Source organism: Jaculus jaculus, chromosome 18, assembly GCF_020740685.1.
Source record: "Jaculus jaculus isolate mJacJac1 chromosome 18, mJacJac1.mat.Y.cur, whole genome shotgun sequence".
In the NCBI taxonomy this organism is placed as follows: domain Eukaryota; kingdom Metazoa; phylum Chordata; class Mammalia; order Rodentia; family Dipodidae; genus Jaculus; species Jaculus jaculus.
The window spans coordinates 76520-92330 of NC_059119.1; the positions used below are offsets into that span (position 1 = coordinate 76520).

The following is a 15811-nucleotide window of genomic DNA, read 5'->3' on the forward strand; positions in this document are numbered from 1 at the left end:
TCTCCAGAACCCACATTAGCCAGATGCACAAGGGAGCGCATGCATCTGGAGTTCATTTGCAATGGCTGGTGGCCCTGGGGTGCCTTTTCTTTCTTTCTCTCTCTCTCTCTGTTGCTCTCAAATAAATAAATAAAAATAAACAAAAAATGAAAAAGAACCCTCTACCTTATATCTATTAAAGGAATGGACCTAGGTACAAAGAACCTCATAGGCTGGACTAGGTGACGCTATCCCCATTTTCCACAGCTTTCACTTATAAAAATTGTCTCTAGCTGGGCCTGGTGGTGCACGCCTTTAATCCCAGCACTCGGGAAGCAGATGTAGGAGGATCGCCGTTAAGTTCAAGGCCAGCCTGAGACCATATAGTGAATTCCAGGTCAGCCTGGGCTAGAGCGAGACCTTACTTAGACAAACCAAAGTTAAAAAAAAAAAAAAGGTCTCTATAACAGATAATGGAGGCAACCCAGATTCCCTTACTACAGGAAGTAACCAGTTAACATGTTTATCAAATTTACTTTCTCTCTCTCTCTCTCTCTCTCTCTCAATCACACACACACACACACACACACACAACACACACACACACACACACACACACACACACACACACACACACTTTTGTTTATTCTTTTCTAGAGAGTTTTAATCTTGTTACATTCAGAGGACATAGAGGAATTGAGCATCCATCACAGAGGAGCCTGGACATTTTCTTTACCTAGTTTGTAAAAAATCAAGCTATTAATAAATCCACTTTCCCTTATTCAGTTTTGTTTCCTAATTTCTTTGGAACATAGGGATATGGAGGAAGTGAATTTATGAACCTGTGTGCTGGGTAACAATTTCATTATTATAGAATTTGTGCTGTTATCATGAATCGCTTCTATTTATTTCATAGTCATTATATTCCTATTGAAGAAAACATTATTCTCTCTCTCTCTCTCTCTCTCTCTCTCGTGTGTGTGTGTGTGTGTGTGTGTGTGTGTGTGTGTGTGTGTGAATCTGATGCTTGAAATTGATCACAGGGCCTTTGACATGTTAGACAAGTACTTTACTGCAGACATAACTATATTTTAAGCCCTGAAAACATTATTTGCAAAAATCGTGCAATTGCAATATCTAGGCTCCATTATCTGACAGAAATTAGTTTTCAATTCCATGTTTGTGCTAAACATATGTAGAGAAAATTGGTATGGCAGCTATTTAATTATAGATTACTGCTAAAGAAAACCATACAACTGAAAAAAACAGAGGAGTTAATGCTGACCATGCTTGGCACATGGTTAGTTCTACAGACCTCCATCTTTAGCAGACCTTGGTTTCCCCAAAGGACTGATGAATTCCTATGTATCTTGACTGTTAAGCATGCTCCTATCTAAGCATGTTTATATCTGCAGTTCCCTATCTCTGAGGAATAGTGCTTTCCCTCATCCTGGCCCTCAGCTTTCTTCCTCATTTCAGTTCACTGTACAGCTTTTGGGGTATCCAACAAGTTCTCCATAACCACCCTCTCTGTAGGCTGATCCTACATCTCTTAGTGCTGATTCACTCCTTGTATTTTTGCATTTCTAGTGCAATTACCAGGACAAGCATCACCTTATATATTAGCTTATTAACATCACATTGACAGTTTTTCTACAAGAAGTCCCATATAATCAGAGACTTTTGTTTGCTGTTGTTATATTTCCAGTGCTTACAACTAGTAAGCATCTTTTTTAATGGATAAATCTTCAGCTTTTAAGATACATACGTTAAGAGTCAGTGAGTTTACAGCGGTAAAGAAAAATGAAGTTATGAAATTTGCAGAAAAATGGATGGACCTGGAAAGTATTATACTAAGTGAGGTAACCCAGGCCCAGAAAGCCAAGCGCCACATGTTCTCTCTCATATGTGGATCCTAGCTACAGATGATTGGGCTTCTGCGTAAGAATGAAAATACTTAGTAGCAGAGGCCAGTAAGGTAAAAAGGAGACATCAAGGGTAGAAAAAGGAAGGGAGGAGGATACTTAATAGGTTGATATTGTATATATGTAATTACAATGATTGTAATGGGGAGGTAATATGATGGAGAATGGAATTTCAAATGGGAAAGTGTGGGGGTGGGGAGGGAGGGAATTACCATGGGATATATTTTATAATCATGGAAAATGTTAATAAAATTTTAAAAAAAAGAGTCAGTGAGTTTAATTTACTGACTCAACACTTCCCAGCTCAGTTGTAGCCTGGAGCTTGGACCCAGGTCCTATGAATTCAAAAGGAACTTCACTTTTTTATTTATTTATTTATTTATTTATTTATTTATTTATTTATTTATTTATTTGAGAGTGACAGACAGAAAGAAAGACAGATAGAGGGAGAGAGAGAGAATGGGTGCGCCAGGGCCTCCAGCCACTGCAAACGAACTCCAGACGCGTGCGCCCCCTTGTGCATCTGGCTAACGTGGGACCTGGAGAACCGAGCCTCGAACCGGGGTCCTTAGGCTTCATAGGCAAGCACTTAACCGCTAAGCCATCTCTCCAGCCCAACTTCACTTTTTTTTAAAACATTTTTTTATTTTTTGGAGGCAAGCCCAAGAGACTGGTGTTCTTGTTATGAGAGAGAGCAAGAGTGAGAATGAGAGCCAAAGAGTGAGAATATTGGCACACCAGAACCTCCAGCCACTGTAATTAATATGTAGACATGCGTGCCACTTTGTGTGCATGTGTGACCTTACTCATGTGTTACCTTGTGCACCTGGCTTATGTGGGATCTGGGGAGTTGAACATGGGTCCTTAGGCTTCGCAGGCAAGCACCTTAACTGCTAAGCCATCTCTCCAGCCTGGGAACTTAACATTTTTTTCCAGCCAAATCCACCTTGTGTTGCCTTAAGAAAATGTAAGTGCTGGTTTGTACCACTTAGTGTTTTGGGGTTTGCTTGCCAAAAGACATTTGAGTCTTCATTCTAGAAGCACCTGTCTTGGCAAGCTTTCTAAAGCATGTTTTGTCACCATGCTGCCAGGATCAGAAAACTGACTTCAAGTGCACATTACAGATGCTATATAAATATTTCAAAAAGACGAGATTCTTCCTTACCAAAATGGTAATTATTTCAAATCTTCATAAAATTGAACTTTTTTCTTGTGTTTAGTAAGCAAGGAAAGTGCTGTGTAACTCAAGGTCTAAATTATTACTTCCAGTTTGTAAAGACATAGTATTTCTAAAAGTCTTAGTTGACATCTTTCAAAATGTCATTTCTGTTTAATTTTATTTATTTATTTGAGAGCTACAGACAGAGAGAGAAAGAGGCAGAGAGAGAGAGAGAGAGAGAGAGAGAGAGAAAGAAAGAGAGAGATAGAGAGAGAGAGAGAACGGGCACACCAGGGCTTCCAACCAGTGCAAATGAACTCCAGACGCATGTGCCCCCTTGTGCATCTGGCTAACACGGGTCCTGGGGAATGGAGCCTCGAATCTTAGGCTTCATAGGCAAGTGCTTAACCACTAAGCTATCTCTCCAGCCCCAAAAATGTCATTTCTATAGACTCTTAGTATTTAAATAAAATTCACAATCTTTTGAGAAAAATTTGGGCCATTGTGAAGAAGGAGAAAGGAAGAAGGGTATAAATGAAAAACATTTTTCTAGGTCCTTCCATGGATTTTATGGACAGCTTTTGCTTTTATAGTAAAGTGATTGTATCTTTTCCTTCCTTACAATCTTGATCTACTTCCATAATACCAAAAATTTGTACATGACAGAAACATGGGCCTACAAACCGAAAGATTCTAGGATGCATCTAAATACTTCAGGCATGAGAACACAAAGCTACAGATAACACTGGGTGTTTATTAGTACATTGATCTAATTGAAAAGGGCCAGATTTCATTATCAAGAGGAGAAACTCAATTTTACAAACATAAAAATAATTTCAAATATGTATTGTAGCCATATAAGTCCATTCCAGGGAAAAGGTGATTAATCCTTTCCTTCCTTAAGACAGCTAGGATATACTACAGGAATTTTATTATCCAGCCATCTGTGCTCTTAGGCATCTTTGGAATAATAGGTTTACTGAAACATTTCCAATGATGAAATGGATATATCAGGTCATTAATTTTTCCTTTAATCAAGTCTCCCTATTTGTACTCATTTAATGCTTACCAAGGAATCATTAGATTATATTTTGGCCTCAGATATGGGTTTACCTGAAGAAAACATAAAAGTGATCATCACATGGAGTTTAAGTTTTCCACCTTATAGGACAGGGATTGTATTATGTCAAACACAGACAGATGATGAAATGATTTTTCATATAAGAAGGCCTATAAGGAATTGACATGTTAACTGCTTTGGTTAATGGAACAAAACCCACTTAAATTTTTTTCTTTATTCTTTCTTCATTTATTTGAGAGCCACAGACAGAGAGAGAAAGAGGCAGAGAGAAAATGGGCACACCAGGGCTTCTAGCCACTGCAAACGAATTTCAGATGCATACATCACCTTGTGCATCTGGCTAACGTGGGTCCTGGGGAATTGAGCCTCGAACTGGGGCCCTTAGGTCTCACAGGTAAGTGCTTAATCGCTAAGCCATCTCTCCAGCCCCCAAGTACACTTTTATATTTAATTATATTTAATTAACTAGTTGTCAGTCAGCTGTTGGGGTTTGATTTGCAGAATCAACTCTTACAGTTATTGTCACCACCTTCCCACTAGCTACTAGAGTGGCTTTAAAATAGTCCTCATAAATGTTCCTGCCTGAAAAAAATTAAAGTTACACCAACTAAAAAGCATACAAGGGCTAGAGGGATAGCACATTTAACAGCACTTCTTATGTAAGCATGAGGGTCTGAAGAAGCCTGAGAGACTGCTAGATTCAACCCCTTGAACCCACATAAACAGCTTGGTATGGCCCCCGGCATCTGAGCCCCAAGTTCTGTAGGGAGCAGAGACTCAGCAATCTGAGATCACAAAACATGTAAAGCTCTAGGATCAGTAAGAGACTTTACTCAAACAAGAATGGGTACAAGAGCAATGGTACAATGGTGTAAAGAGCAGGACATCTGATATTTACCTGTGGGCACCAAAGACAATTACATGGGATACCACACAAGCTCATAAACATGCATCCACCATACATAACACACACATGCATACATGCATGTACAAAATTAGAGGAGAATAAGGAATAGAAGGGACAATGCCTCTAAACACATGTAATTGAATAAACTGTGTACAAAATTTACCTCAGAATTGATTGAAGACCTACACATAAGATGCAAAGCTACAAAACTGTTAGAAGAAAGCACTATTTTGGACAATGGTTTACTGAATATGAGACCAGCATGGGCACCAATGTCAACAGCTAATAGAGGACATCAAATTTAAAATTTCTTACTCAGTAGAGGTCACAATCAACATAATGACAGACATCCAGTGACAGAAACATTTCTATGTAAAGTATTACACAGAGAGTTAACATCTGCCAGGCATGGTGGCTCACACCTTTAATCCTAGCACTCAGGAGGCAGAGGTAAGAGGATTGCTGTGAGTCCACTCTGGATTACATAGTGAACTCCAGGTCAGCCTGAGCTAGAGTTAGACCCTATCTCAAGATACCAACCAAACAAACAAACAAAAAAAGAATTAACATTAGAATATATGTAAAACTCCTATAGACAACAGCTACAATGAAGTTCAATAACAATGAGAAAAGGTCAATTGACTGAAATAGATATTTCTCCAAAGATGACATACAAATGATCAATATCATATGAAATGTTAATCAAAATAATTAATCATCTGAGAATTGCAAATGGAAACCCTGGTGATATCTGCCCTAAAACTCCTTCTTTTAAAAATGTCTTTTTTTTTTTATTTTTATTAGAGAGACAGAGAGAGAGAGAGAATGGGAGCTCCAGGGCCTTTAGCCACTGTAAACGAACTCCAGATGTGTGTGTCCACTTGTGCACATGTGCGACATTGTGTACTTGCATCTGGCTTATGGGGGACCTGGAGATTCGAACATGAGTTCTTAGGCTTCACAGACAAGTGCCTTTAAAACAAAATTATGATAAATTTATATAATATGTATTTTTAAATGAGAAGTTTATTTAGAATTGCAGTTTCAGGTATAGTCTGTCACTGTAGGGAAGGCATGGAAGTAGGAGCTTGACACAACAGGTCACAGTCATGCTATAATGAGGAAGCAGAGAACAATGACTGCTCATATTATGTATATTTAATCATCCTAAAATATTACCATCTCCTCTCCTTAACACTGTATAGGTAACAAAACATGACATGATTGAGGCACACATAATTGTCTAATTATTTTGTTATATGTTCATTTCCCTCTAGAATATAACCTCCACTCAGCCACTTGTGGGTATTTGGAATGTGTCCATCTCCTAAATTGAAAATAATGGTGCTGTGAGTATAGGCACACAAATATCATTTCCCCGTGACCTCATAGTGGCTGACACTACCTACACAAGACCATCATAACATGAGGAAAAGATCATGACATCAAAATAAAAGAGAGACTGATTGAGATGGGGAGGGGATATGATGGAGAATGGAGTTTCAACGGAGAAAGTGGCGGGAGGGAGGGTATTACCATAGGATATTTTTTATAATCATGGAAAATGTCAATAAAAATTAAGAAAAAAACCAAATATTATTTCCATGTCCTATTTCCAATTCTTCTAAATCATATATACCCAGAAATGGTATAACTGGATTCTATGGCAGTTGTCTGTTTAAGATCTTTTGAAGAACATGAATACTGTTTTATACAGGCTGGACTGATTACAATTTCACCAGCACTACAGAAACATTTCTTTATTTTAATAGTCCTGCCAATACTCACTCTTCTTTATTTTTCTGATAGAAGCTTCTATGAAGAATGAGTTTAGGGCTGGAGAGATGGCTTAGAGTTTAAGGCTCTTGTTTTAAAGGATGAGCTCTATCAATATAGACATAGAACTTTGAGTTTTTGTATAACACATTCAAATCATGCATCCTATAATCTCTTACTGCAAAGTGTTAAAGTCTTATTGATGCTTCAAAGCACTTTGAATAACATTTAACTTTCATTGCTTGCTACTTGACCATACTTTGAATCTTTTTACTTATCATGAAGAACTGTTCTAAATATTCCTTAGCCTGGATACTGTAATGATTAAAATGGCTTAGACAAATTAAAATTAGTCATATGAAAATAAGTTATAGTTATAAAAGCCATTACTCTGTAAGATCTTCTATTTTTTTCTCCACTAGAGTTGGAGGCACATTTGACACAATGACTTGCATATCCAGTTGATTCACCACAGAGACCTGAAAAAGAAAAGCAGAATATATTCAATTTTTTCTCTAAAATTGCAACAATCAAAAGATGAATGCATGTCTTCCCTACTATCCACTGACCCAATAATTTCTCATTTTTACTCATTGTCAGATGATTTTTGAAAAATGTATAATTTCCCCCAGCTGTTATAAATTAACAACTGTTAAGACCAACGGAGGGCATGCTGTTTACCTAGAATTTATGATGCTAAGAGTTTCCCATTATTTTGAATTTGTGTTTGCTTTTTTATTTAGTGACTGAGACAGTAGAGGCAGAATTTTTTTGTATTTAATTTCATTAATGAGGTACATGAACACAACACTGTTTAGATTTTATAAATACTGAAGGAATATGTATTTGCTGCAACTATGAACCTGAGTGAGGCAGTTAGGTGTCCAAACGATTGTTATATGTCATAATGGCTATGTTGACCTACAACCTGTGGAGCTACATGCACACAAACCATCATATGGTGCTAAAGTGAGCTACATGCTGTGTTTATTTAACATTTATTGAATTCCATGTTTTCATATAAAAACACTGAAAAATAATAGCAATAATTCTGGGTTTATAACATCCCATTTACTTTTTTCTCATAACTCTACAGGTTTCAATTCTAAAGCAGCAACCTGCTAAGCAGTTATCAGTATTATCCCAATTTAAATTAAGAAAACTCTAAACCATCTGGAATGTTTATGCCACATGTGAAAAGGGAGTAACATATTTACTGTCTATTAACTGATCCAGGACAAATGCAGTGTCTTATTCCATAGCCTATGTTTTTGTTTGTTTGTTTGTTTGTTTTGTTGTTGTTTGTTCTTTTGGTTTTCTGAGGTAGGGTCTCACTCTAGTCCAAGCTGACCGGGAATTCACAATATAGTCTCAGGGTGGCCTCGAACTCATGGAAATCCTCCTACCTCTGCCTCCTGAGTACTGGGATTAAAGGCATTTGCCACCATGCCTGGCCTGTTTTTTTTCTTTCAAAATTTTTTTGGTTTATTTTTATTTATTTATTTGACAGCAATAGACAGAGAAAGAGGCAGAGAGAAAGAGAGGAGAGAGAGAGAGAGGGAGGGAGACAGAGAGAGAATGGGCACGCCAGGGCTTCCAGCCACTGAAGACGAATTCCAGATGCGTGCACCCCTTGTGCATCTGGCTAACGTGGGTCCTGGGGAATCGAGCCTCAAACCTGGGTCCTTAGGCATCACAGGCAAGCACTTAACCGCTAAGCCATCTCTCCAGTCCCTGTGTTCTTTTTTGTCACCACCTATTTATACATGAATGTAAAGTCAACTCATAGCTTTTCTTATACATACTTCATACGATTAAAATAATATTAATACATATGCAACATAATCATGACTTGAACACTCTGAGTTTATCATATTTAGCACCAAATATTCCAACATAATTTGTGGTAGGGGAAAAAATCACGTTATCATGTAATTTTTATATAGGCACAAACTACATGTAGTTACCTTGTCAAAGGTCACAAAGCTTTAGGAATCAGGCAAGTACTTAAATGACTTAAGTAGCCAAATGCATGAAGTGAGAGGAAGCTTGGTAGTGTGGTTAGCCTGAAGGTGTACACTCCTGTGAAGTTGCCTATCTTAGCTCCTGACAATATGACCATGTGGGAAGAAGCCCAGTTTTGCTGAATCATTTAGTTTTCAGGAGACAAAAATCCAAAATATTATAGGAAGTGTTTGAAAATGATTATAAAAGCTTTTAAAACACTGTTTGAGCCTAGCAAATCTTCCTGAACACTGTATTAAGTCAGCTTGGCTCCTGAGCAAGCCATAAGCAAGGGACACCACAGCCTCAGTTCAAATCCCAGCATTGGTTAATATAAAACATAGATCTATTTCTGATAAATTAAGAACATATGACTATTTCTAATAATTAAGGTTAGGCTATGTTAAAATTGGTTGTCTCATACTTACCTCTTAATAGTTTAAATTTGTTTAAAATTTTTAAAAATCTTTGAAATCCAATTTATCTTCCATGCTCACAGCAGCCTTCATTGTGGTCCAGCTCAGTGTTAGGGGTTAACAGTTGCAGTGAGTGAGAGCTAGTGTCCTTGGATTTCCTGATGTGGGGTATGATTGTCTTTTGCTCTTACATTGGCCACTGCCCTTACAAATGGCCTGCTAAAAATTCACTTTTCATTTAATTAAAGGAATGGTTTGATAGCATTTTAGATAACTATGAATTTTCTTTTATAACATTGAAATAAACCTCAAATTCTAATCACCTTAAGCCCAATATGATATGAAACATGGACCATGTTCTGTAGTATTGATAAATACCTTTACCTTCTTTTACTTGAATTGATGTTTTAGCAATACATAAATTTGTTATTATTATTATTTTATTTGCCCAGACTGGTCTGAAGCTTGCTATGTAGATAAGGATGATCTTGAATCCCTGATCTTCCTACCTCAACCTCCCAAGTGCTAGAATTACAGGCATGCATAGCTAAGCCTGGTTCCACATGACTTTTTATCATGTTGTCTTTTCTATTTTGATATTAGTTCAGATATTTTAAATAGTGGCACATTTCATTGTATAATATCAGGAAAAGAAAGGTTATTTAATATGACCACTGATCACATCCGAGAAGTCTTTAGATAATGAGAAGCTGTCAAGTTCACCATGGTGAAGACCAGCTTTCCAATGTTCTAGTTTTTGTTGAAAAGCTTCACTGATGACATTAATAACAAATACTGTCAGATACTTTCCTTGAAATTACAGGCTTACTTCATTTTTGTGTAAATGCTTGCCAAATATTCTAGCTGAATGAAAATATTTTCATTAAGTTGTTCTTTCAAAAGCATATTCTATGAAAAAATGCAGCCAATTTAAATTATATCATGCTTTTCCTTGTGACAATTATCATGATGTATCACAGTTTCCAATTTATCACACAATAAAACTGCAAACATGTTCAGTCCTCTTTGATAGATAGACATATGAGGGAGGTATAGATAGGAAATACATAGATAGGTAATAGATAAATGATAAATAGATACAGATAGATGGATAGTACATAGGTAACAGATACTAAATAGGGGGAAATAAAACAGTATTTACCAAGTAGATGTAAGGCTTACACTGAAAGAAGAATGTGATAAGTGCCAGAACTACGATGAGTAAAGGTCCAGTTTAGGGTGGTACTATGAAATATTTAAGTGCACTTGTTACATTAATAAAGAGATTTATGAATCTGTCATTCAGGAGTAAGCTCTTGGGGTTTAACCTCTTTTATTATGTAGATACTTTTTTTTAAAGTGATGGTACTGAGCAAGCTTACTAAGGCAATGAGAACAGACAGAAAAGACAGTACATGTCTGAGTCCCAAGGTACATTTATACTACAAGGTCAGAATAAAATGAATCAAGAAAATAAAATAAAGGATAATGTCAAGTAAAACAGAGATTAGTGGCAGGTTACTGGAAAAACTTAAAATGATACTAATCATACAATTGTGCATGTTTTGTCAGACATAATCAGCATGGGTATAGGACTGATGGGATAAGAATTAGGCTTCATTACCATTACTGTTTTTCCATGTGAGAACGACATAGAGAATGGCACTGTGAGAGCTTCTATGGTGTAACAGTGAGCAATCTACTCTGAATCCACATAATGGTAGTGTGGCTGGGTAGCAAGTTGATTTGATGAAGGGTGCCTAGAGAATGGCAAAGTGTTTCTTATAAGTGTCTGTGAGGGGTTTTTCAGAGAAGATTGGGGTTAGAGTCAATGAACTGAGTGGGGACACCCTTCCCTAGCTATGTATAGACAGGCACCATATAGTTGGTTGGGGTCCCACATAGAGCAATGCAGCATATGGGAGGGAAACACACACATTCTCTCTCTCTCTCTCTTGTTTACTCTCTCTTTCTCTCTCTCTCTCTCTCTCTCTCTCTCTCTCTCTCTCTGTGTGTGTGTGTGTGTGTGTGTGTGTGTGTATGTCTGTTTGTCTGTCTGTCTGTCTGCCTGCCTCTCTGGTTTTTCCTGCCCAAATGATTGTTTTCTGTAGCTGTTTCCCTTGTACACATATGCCAGGTGCTTTGACTTCTACACACTGGGACTTTATCAAGGGACCTCCTTGAGCTCTCAGGACTGGGCACTGTAGTATAAGCCTTCTCACTTCTGAAGGTTATATTGTCTTAGGTCTTAGAGTGAGCCATGCCATCAGTTTCCCTGGTTGTCTGGTTTGCCACACCTGTTGTGAAACTCCACCATCTATGACTAAGAGCAACTTAATAAAACCATTGCTTTTGTTTTTATAGAGACTTACTAATATCAAAGGAAAGAAAGTTAGTTTTGTATTATGGCATGTTTGTTATAATTGGTAATGCACATAAATCTAGTAAGCAAGAAAGCAGATATTGAATGTTCTCAACAAAGAACATAGAAGATAAAGATGCAATCAACTAAATGGACCATAGGTCCTGGTGGGACAAGAATGCTGAATTTAGCTGGATATGTTTAATGTTACAATTAAAGAATGTGATGTTTGAAGTGGAGTTGTAGAGGCGATGGCAAAGAAACCACTTGTAAGTGATAGAGTAGAGGGCAGAGTCATTTTAGGGAAAACACTCAAGGAAGTATGAGGGTAGAACACTGGAAGAATCATCCTGCAGACAATGAATAATATTGTCAAAAATATTTCAAAAGAGGACTGGAGGGATTGCTTAGCAGTTAAGATATTTGTTTGCAAAGTCAAAGGACCCAGGTTCGATTCCCCAGGACCCATGTTAGCCAGATGCACAAGGGGACACACACATCTGGAGTTTGTTTGCAATGGGTGGAGGCCCTGGCATGCCCATTTTCTGTCTCCCTCGCTCTCTGTAAAATGAATAAATGAATACAATAAAATATTTTTTAAATATTTCAAAAGAATTGAAGATACTAACTTAGCAGTTAAGGCCTGTGAAGCCCAAGGACCCAGGTTCAATTCCCCAGTACCCATGTAAGCCAGATGCTCAAGGTGGCACATACATTTGGAGTTTGTTTGCAGTGGCTAGAGGTCCTGGCATACCTATTCTCTCTATATACATCTGTCTCTTTCTTTCCCCCATCTCTCTCTCTGAAATAAATCAATAAAATAAAATTTAAAAAGAATTGAAGATGCTGAAAGTCATTTAGGAGCTGAGCTGACTCAGCTATGATGGATAACGTCTCCAGGTTTTGAAGATGACATGGCATAGTAAGGTTCAGAATCATATGACAAGGATGATGTCTAGACTCAGGAAGGAATAAGGATTGAGAAGTGAACGCTGTACCTGATGATCTTACTCTCCCAGGGGCACATCACAAAAACTATAGCACAAAATTAGAGAGGAATCCAAGCTAGCCAAAACATTGCTTCAGAAAACATTAAAAATAGTGTAATAATGTCATCAGCTGAAGACAAAGTCATATCTTCTCCCACTTGTGCCAACAGTTATCAGCAACTGCCTGTGGTGTTTAGCAAGAAGCTCTACCATGTTTCAGTAGGCTTTTGTGTCCCTTATGTCAACTACAACTTCCCTTTTTGCCCTTTTTTACATTCTTTTTCACTCTCATGCACTTTTAATTTGAGTAAATAAATATCCATGATTAACTTAGGCCTCTGTCATTTTCTTTTTGGTTTTAGCATGCATATATTGTACTCTCTAGTAGTTTTTTTTTTCTCTCCATATGGCCTTTCTCAACTAAAATTACTTAAGAAGAAAATGTGATTACATGTGCCTACATGCATATAATGATTAAATATGCCCAGAGAACTAAATGAAGAGAATTGTGAGAGATGACATTTTACCAGGATGTAAAAGACCAAAAGCAAATTATACTCAACTTATTTTTGTTTGTTTATTTGTTTTCAAGTAAAGGTTTCACTGTAGCCCAGGCTGACCTGGAATTCACTATGTTGTCTCAGGGTGGACTTGAACTCATGGTGATTCTCCTACCTCTGCCTCCTCTGTTAGGATTAAAGGTGTGCACAAGTGCTGGGATTAAAGGTGTGTGCCACAACACCCAGCTACTGGACTTGTTTTTATAAGACAAATGTTTTCATCAATAATTCCACTTATACCTGTTATTAGCTTTATAAGAGACAAATCCAAACCCCTCACATCCATGTTAGAATAGATGTATACATTAATGTTTAATATTTCAAATAAAATTTGATACCAAACCGCCTTTAGAAATGATGTTCCACCATACTTATACACATCCTGAAATACAAACACCAAAATAAGTGACTTGTTGACTATCAGAAAATGTAACTGCGTCACCACCAATGGCAATTTTGCTGTAAAAAAAGGAAAGAAATCACATATATTGGGACATAAGTTGTCACAAAACATTTCTTCACTGTTTATTAAATTACAAAAGCCTAAATGTAAACATTTGGATTAAACTGAATGGCATTTACACTTCAGAGAATATGTTTTAATTTTTAAAGTAGTATAAGCTAGAATCACCAGCTCAAGGCTGGCACTGCATCTTTCACGTATCCACTTACAAGAACATCAGCTTTTCCACTCAGCCCCTTGCCATAGTCATCTGTGGCAATGACTTGGAACTTGAAGTAAGATCTCCGCATATTATGGAAAAGCATGGCAGTTTTGATAAGCCCGGTGTACGTTTCCACCACAAAGCCTTCTTTTCCCTCTTTAATTGGCGGTATTATGAGTCTGTATGCCATGGCACTGTAGTTTCCAGTATCCTTATCAGTAGCCTAGGAAGGGGAAAATAGAGAATACAAATATATCAGCAGGAAAAAAGTCTCTATTGAAAGTCTTATTTTTGTTTGTATGATAATTTCCTCTGTAATAACACAATAAGCTCTCCAAAAGTTTGAGTTTTTTCTGAATTGTATTATGTATATACAGAAGTCATATCCACATATTGAATGGCTAATATTATAATGATAATGACTTGTATACTTTGATAAAACGTTGACTGTGTTATTTATCTGATGAATTTACTCTAGGCTGTGATCCAAACTATGTGAAGTTGAAGGGTGGATCTGATGCCTATCTGAAGACTGTCTTGGTATAGTAAGCATATCAATTGATTGTGGTTTTGACTTGGCATGTATTTAAATGGAAGAAACACAAGCACTGTACTATAATATCTTAACTGATATTCAGTCAAAATTCATAGTTTTTAACCAACAAATTAGGGATGCACAAAGAAGTCCCAACAACTTAATACTACCTTGAAAACAGGTAAGACTACTAATCTAATTTATTTTGTAACCCTCTTGTATTCTGCTTAACCAGGAATGTTCCTGGAAGATAGTTATCATGTACAATTTGTAGTTTCTTACTATACAGAATTAAAGAGTAGAAAACTTTGATGTTTTCACCATTTCCTCATAAATATCGATGTGAGCCTAATATATCTGGTTGATTCAATGGAATCTACCTAAAGGAAATTTTGGGGAATGTCAATTTCAGAATTATTTCAAAGTAATTACTTAGAAAAACAAGTAGTAAACAGAAGAACTTCTGAGAATGTACAAAGACTACATTATTCAGTGTGAAGTTATTTGCTTCCATTTGCCATCTTTATTACTTGCACTAGAGTTATTATTACACTGAGCAGTTTTGTTGTCAAATGTCACATATTATACATTTGTGATTTTTTCATTAGAATCCTAATATGACATATATGTAGTAAGAAAAATTTCTCTGAGGAATTTATTGTTCTACCTATGCATATTAGTGCTGTGCTTTGGAAGTTTCTCAGCGCATGGAAACCTTATCAGTATGCTCTATCTCTCACAGCTGGTAGTAGCCAGATATGACAACTGAGAAGTTGAAATGAGGACAATGTGACCAAGAAACTGAAATCTGAAATTCTAAGTTTATCTGATTTTAATTATATGCAAATAATGGAAGTCTGCAGAATAAGTGGTAATGCTGGAATACAAATAGTGACCATAATAAATAACAGTGAATATGCATTAAAGTGCAATATGCACTTGACTTGGGCCTCAAATTCTGTTTATATTATGAAGTGTAAAATAGTTCAGGAAAACCCCATCTACTCATTAGAGAAAGCAACCTATACTAAATAACACATATAGTTCATTCCAAAATCAAAGAATTCATGAATTTTCTTGCTGACATATATAATATTTTTGACTAGATTTAGTGTCACCTAGGAGTGACACTAGTGTCTCTGGAGGTGTCTATAAGGATATTTCCAGAGAGGCTTCACTAGGGAGGTAAGTGGATGTGGGCAACACCACTCCATGAGCTGGGGTATTTGACTGAATCAAAAGGAGAAAGTGAGCTGAGTACTGCTATTCATGCTTCTCAGCTTCCTGAGATTGTGACAATACCACTAGCTACTTCATGCTTATGCATACCATGAGTTCCCACCATGATGGACTATATCCCCAAAATGAGCCAAAATGAGCTGTTCTCTCTTTTAAATTTATTTTGTCAGGTGTTTTGGCCCAATAACAACATAAGAAACTGTACAGTTGCTAA

General features: G+C 36.9%; 1 protein-coding gene across 5 annotated transcripts in view; it reads right to left on the reverse strand.

The window, feature by feature from the left end:
- Pcdh15 (protocadherin related 15) overlaps window positions 1–15811 on the reverse strand; it is a 1075820-nt gene that overhangs the window by 36811 nt on the left and 1023198 nt on the right. For all 5 annotated transcript variants that reach the window (XM_045137141.1, XM_045137139.1, XM_045137140.1 and 2 more), the window contains 2 exons: window positions 13831–14046; window positions 7218–7306 (listed from right to left, as the gene is read on the reverse strand). In XM_045137141.1, the coding sequence (XP_044993076.1) occupies window positions 7218–7306; window positions 13831–14046 (305 nt within the window). The remainder of the gene's footprint in view (window positions 1–7217; window positions 7307–13830; window positions 14047–15811) is intronic.